We start from the raw sequence: 5,452 nt of genomic DNA on the forward strand, positions 1-5,452 counted from the left end.
TGCGTATGCAGCACAATAAGGGTATCAAGTAAGCAAATATGGCCTCAATATGAATTTGGCATTGCTAAATAATCATGAGACCAAAAACAAGGAAAGGCAATGACATGACAATGGTACAGACAAAGGCAGTTGTAAAAGAAGGGAATAGTAGTTATCTCTTGCACCAAATGTGGTCTCTTTCCAGGAGTGGGTGTAGTGATGGTCATGCATTTCATTTGGTATTTAATAAAGTCTTTTGATGGCCACAAACACTGACAGCTTATTTCTTTTTCAGTCAATGTTTTTATTATTGATGGCCATCGAGGCGTGAAAAGAATTTCCAAAACTCTCACAAATAGTGCTACTGAAACAAATGACCAACTCTACCTTGAACTTGCGTGCATTTGGTATTTAATTTGTAAGGTAGTAGCAGCAAAACTGTAATGAAATGAGCAATAGCGCGTTTTGTCACATATAAGTAACATTTTTCATTTGCAAAATGAAACTTGTGTTATTTCTTCTTTCAAAACATACACATACTCTCACATAGTCCTGTTCCAATGGATTGTCAAATCCAGTGGGCATTTGTGCCTTAGTAGGAAAAGAGTGTCGTCCACAATCCAGAAGGTAGATTCCCGGCTCCTCCAGTTTGCATTCTGAAGTGCCCTTGGCCAAAATACTTAACCTTAAAAATTGCCCTAAGAGCTGGGCCAACAGAAAAATTACTGTGTATAGAGAACGCTCTTTGAATGTGTGAATATGACTAAGATGTTACAGGAAAAGCACAGTAAATAGTCTATTTACCAGTTAATTTAAAAGTATGTTTTAATTGAGCATTATATTGATTTCAAATGAGTATTTTTATTGGTTGTGGATGTGATATTGTGTGGTCTTCTGCTGCCTGTGCAGGCTGAGAGCGGGGCTGTGTGACAGGTGTACAGTGACTCAGGAGGTAGCCAGCAGAAGACAGCAGGAATTTGAAGCGTCACAGATGCAGAGCTTGCAGCACATCTCTCGAATGGGTATTCTGCTTATGTCTTTCTCATCTGTGATCCAACCATACATATCTCCATTTGTCACCCGCCACTTATCTTTTATGAAATATTTCAGTCAGTTTAGTACCCCTACTGAAACAACATATTTCTTATCCACTCTTTGCCTTCTGTCTTTTGCACATTTCTATCAGATATTTGTTTCAGCCAAACATGTATTTTGTAGACATCTGTGCTGTTAAGAGCTCTGATCCTGACTTGGTTTCTGTATTGTAGTGGGAGAGATGAACAACCTGAAAAGGGAGAACAAGAGATTCAGAGATGAAATCAGGAGTTTGAAAACAACATTAGAGTAAGTATAAGATGTTTGATTATAGCTTAAATGTTTGAGGGGGGAGTCAACTTAGATTTTTAATCAATTGTGGTTTTGTGTGTGTGTGTGTGTGTGGTTGTGTGTGTGTGTGTGTGTGTGTGTGTGTGTGTGTGTGTGTGTGTGTGTGTGTGTGTGTGTGTGTGTGTGTGTGTGTGTGTGTGTGTGTGTGCGCGTGTGCGTGCGTGGCAGAGGTCACAGTGATCACTCCTCAAGCAGCAGCACCTTCACAGAGATCAAACCAACGAGCTCCCCGGACTTTTTGCCCTCTTCTGGACCTGAGGCACTCATCACTGCAGCAACCAGCAGGGCCAGCAACCAGCCATCAGACAGTGACATTGGGAAGAAACCTGAAAGGGACCAAAGAGCAGAGGGTGAGGATGAAGGGCTTGCTTTCTGTGTGAAAAATGTCATGCACTCACTCGCGCACATTCACATATTTTGTTTCTGATCTCACAGAAGCTGAACACAGACAGATGAGAGGGATGAGCAGAAGCCACTTTGTAAGTTTCCACTCTCTTGCTGAGCGTTACATCAACAACAGTCTCACCCCAGCCCGTTCACTGCGCTCTACATCTGCCAATCGGCTCGTTGCTCCCTCACTTCGAGCTAAACACTCATCAAAATCACGACTGTTTGCTGTCCTGGCTCCTAAATGGTTGAATGAGCTCCCCATTGACATCAGGACAGCAGAAAGTCTACACATCTTCTGAAGCAGACTAATAACACACCTCTTCTGACTATACCTTGAATAAAAGTTTAAACTATCAATTTAGTAGCAATTAAATGGCACTTACTTATAGCACTTTGTAGTTTAGCTTTTTTGATGAAGCTGTACTTTCTTGATTCTTATTGCTTTGGATAAAAGCGTCAGCTAAATGAAATGCAATGTAATGTAAATGCTTATCATAAAGTTCCTTGAGACCGAGCCAGGTCAGGCCAGGCTACCTGTTTCCCATGTTTCTGTACTTTCTTTTCATCTGTATGCTTAACAAAACTCCTGGCTTCACATTTTAGTAAGAGCGCTGTGTAAGCCCAAACATGAAAGTGTTTTTCTCCCAATGTCAAATGAGTACCTCAATTTATGGATAGCCATGAGAAATTCCATCAATCAATCAAATTTTATAGCACATATTTCAACCAAAATTTGTGTCATTGGGCTTAATGAGGTGTGACATCCTCTGACCCGAACCCGTAACAAGACAGGAATAAGTTCTTTCTGCTTTCTTTCTATCTCCATTCTCCCAGGAGGCATACAAACCCCTTACATTGCCAACTCTTGCACCGCCACCATGGAATGCAGAACACAATGTGACCCGTGCTGGAGAAAGGAGGTGAGCCTGATAGACAAAGGAGATAGCAAAATAGGGTGTTGTTCCAGTTTATGAGGTGTGACTGGGCTCCAGCCCTTTGCTTCAATTGTTCATTTTAAAGACCACAAACCAAGGCAAGATCCACACTTTTACATTTTAGTCCAAGAATGAATTAGTTGAGCTACATTTACTTCTAGCTCCCATACTCAGATCCCAAAGGACTTTTTGAAATGCTGCTCGCTCGGACTAAACTCAGAGGAGGTTTGCTCCAACTCTTGGGTACTGTGTGGACAATTTAACCTCTCCCTATCTGACCTCTGTTTCTCCGAAAATAGAACTCAGAGTATGGAAGGACTGGACCCGCGAACACAAAACGCTCCTCAAGCTCTCCTTCCTAAAACAGCTTCTTCTCCCACCGGTGAAGTCATCCCCAGTAGACATGTGCTCCACACTCCTGTCCCCTGCCGGCCTCAACCAATCAAGAGTAGTGCTCTTACTCTCCCCTGGCCCTTATCTGAATCCTCTGACTGGGCTTCTTTGGCAGCAGCAAGAGCCAGCCAGTTGATGCAACCTTCTTCAGAACCAAATCCGCCACGCTATCCCAACCTTATCCCAAATAGCCAACATGCTAGTCCTAGAAGGCCGGCTTTTGGGCCTCCCTGGCCCAAACACAGCAACAATCCACCCCCAGTAAAAGAGCCAACTGTGGTGTTAAGGTTCAGGAATTTGTCAGACCACCCAGAGGGTCAAATTAAGCCCCAGGAAAAGAAGGACATTCAGCCAATTAAGAATGAGAGTGTCTCTGGAGAAGTGCTTAAGGAGATGCATGAAGGGCCTCTGGACCTTTCAGATCGAGGAAAGTCTAAATCCGGCCAAACGTCAAGAGATGATTCACCCTTAAACTTACAAGGTGGAGAGAGAGTACGGATGAGCCCTGACAATGCACTGAAAACAAATACACTTGCACATGTACCAGTTTCCTCACCTCTACCTGTCTACCCATCCTCCTCTTCTAAACCACCAGTCAAACAACAAGAGGAAGAACCAACCAGTGAGCACAACCACAAGGTAATTTTCGAAATAGACATACAATTTAAAGACAAAGAAAGGGTTGCATTGGTAAAGAAGGGACAAACAGGTCTGATGGTGTTGTGATGGTCTCATCACAGCAGGTGATGAAAGATGAGGAGGTGAATGGAAAGACAGAACAGTCCAATGAAAAGAAGGTGCCTGTCCTCACCATATCTTTACGTCCAGGTGAAGAGCTTTGATTCTCAAGTATCTGAGTTGTGTTGGCATCCATGGATTTACTGTGCAGAGATCAATAATACTTACTCAACTCTTGTTTCTGTAACAGTTGTAGTGCTGGAGACTCTGAATTCTGCCCTGCAAAAGCAAGAATCCATGTTGTCAAATGGCAAGGTAAGGTCGGGTATGCCCAGGCTCCCCCAACAGGTGGAATGTGTAATTCACTGTCATAAATATGAGTTGCAGTCTGAGCCTCCACATACACACAACTGAACACAAGTGCATGTATTGACAAGAAGGCGAAAAACAAACCCGCAACCAGCTTACTCTGAAGCTAAAGTCGGTCAAGACAAGGCTTTTGGGGGTCTGGCTGTTAACATTTACTGCAATCAACTCAGAGTACAACAGTAGCATACAATGAAACAAGCAAAATGCCGACCAATATCAATGTTTGAGCACCATTTCAATCAAATCAGATTGAATTGTTTGGCTAACTTGCTAGACCTCTATCGAAATGGCTTTACCTTGCCGCCAATGATAAACTAGCGATTCAACAGCTTAATTTGTACATCCCAACATCATGCTTATGTTTCCTCTGCCCTGTCACAGTCGTCATCACCAGCAGCTGAACCAGGAAGCAGTTCAGACGAGGATGAGGAGGTGGGGGGCCAGGGCTGCAAGAGGAAGAGGGCATCTTTGGAAACCGACTCAGACACAGACAGTAGGCATCAGTTCATATTTAATGACTTTGAGTGGCAGTCATCCGTTCTTCCTTTTTTTCTTGGGTGAGGTCTTCAAAACACAAATAGATGTTTTGATGTTTATAGATATATAAACATCAAAGTGGGAGAAAAATCAAGTTTTGATTTAACAGGGAGTTTTCTGTTGGACTATTTTAACAGGACATCACTACGCCTGGCCAAAGATACTCCTCCTTACAGCCTCTCACCCTCACCTAACTCCTTCTCTCAAGAGACCACAGGAATACTTTTCTCAAATTGTCAAACTATTTTTAAGATGGCTTATATTTCAATTAGAATTTCTGATAACCCAAAATATTGCATGTAAATCAGATGAATGTTGTAATTACTTGATATCAACTACTTATAGATATAGACACTATATGTCCTCCAAACTAATTATTTCTCCTAAGACTGTATTTATAAATGTACAAAAGCAACCATAAAAAATCATATATTTCACTCCCCACAAAAAGGAGCTCTTCTGAACAATTTCCCTTTTGTCCTCGCAGACCTTCAGTACGGAAGAAACCGAGGAGGGGAGTCCCACCAAAAGAAGATGACGTCACATTGACTTGGTGATCACACTGGAACCTGTGTTAAGTGGTGGTTTTGGCCACTTGGGGTCAGTAAAACATTCTGAAAACAAGCCTGAGAAAAAGACAACCGTGACACATCATCGCCTTATAAAATTGATAGAGGTAGCAAATCAGCAAACACCATTAAGTTTACTTAACCAATTTGACTTTAATATAAACATATTGATTAGAGTAGATTTAACTTTTTCTCGGGCCATTTTTAAACATCAGT

The 5,452-nt window shown here is 42.1% G+C and overlaps 1 protein-coding gene across 1 annotated transcript in view; it reads left to right on the forward strand.

Moving 5' to 3' along the window:
• Window positions 1–5,216, forward strand: part of rbbp8l (retinoblastoma binding protein 8-like) — a 10,176-nt gene extending 4,960 nt beyond the window's left edge. The window contains exons 5-13 of the mRNA XM_061074680.1: window positions 889–1,001; window positions 1,248–1,323; window positions 1,534–1,715; window positions 2,590–2,710; window positions 2,990–3,764; window positions 3,842–3,911; window positions 4,012–4,076; window positions 4,512–4,623; window positions 5,155–5,216. Of these exons, the coding sequence (XP_060930663.1) occupies window positions 889–1,001; window positions 1,248–1,323; window positions 1,534–1,715; window positions 2,590–2,710; window positions 2,990–3,764; window positions 3,842–3,911; window positions 4,012–4,076; window positions 4,512–4,623; window positions 5,155–5,216 (1,576 nt within the window). The remainder of the gene's footprint in view (window positions 1–888; window positions 1,002–1,247; window positions 1,324–1,533; window positions 1,716–2,589; window positions 2,711–2,989; window positions 3,765–3,841; window positions 3,912–4,011; window positions 4,077–4,511; window positions 4,624–5,154) is intronic.
• Window positions 5,217–5,452: the final 236 nt, after the last annotated feature.

This window comes from Limanda limanda, chromosome 7, assembly GCF_963576545.1.
Source record: "Limanda limanda chromosome 7, fLimLim1.1, whole genome shotgun sequence".
Lineage (NCBI taxonomy): Eukaryota > Metazoa > Chordata > Actinopteri > Pleuronectiformes > Pleuronectidae > Limanda > Limanda limanda.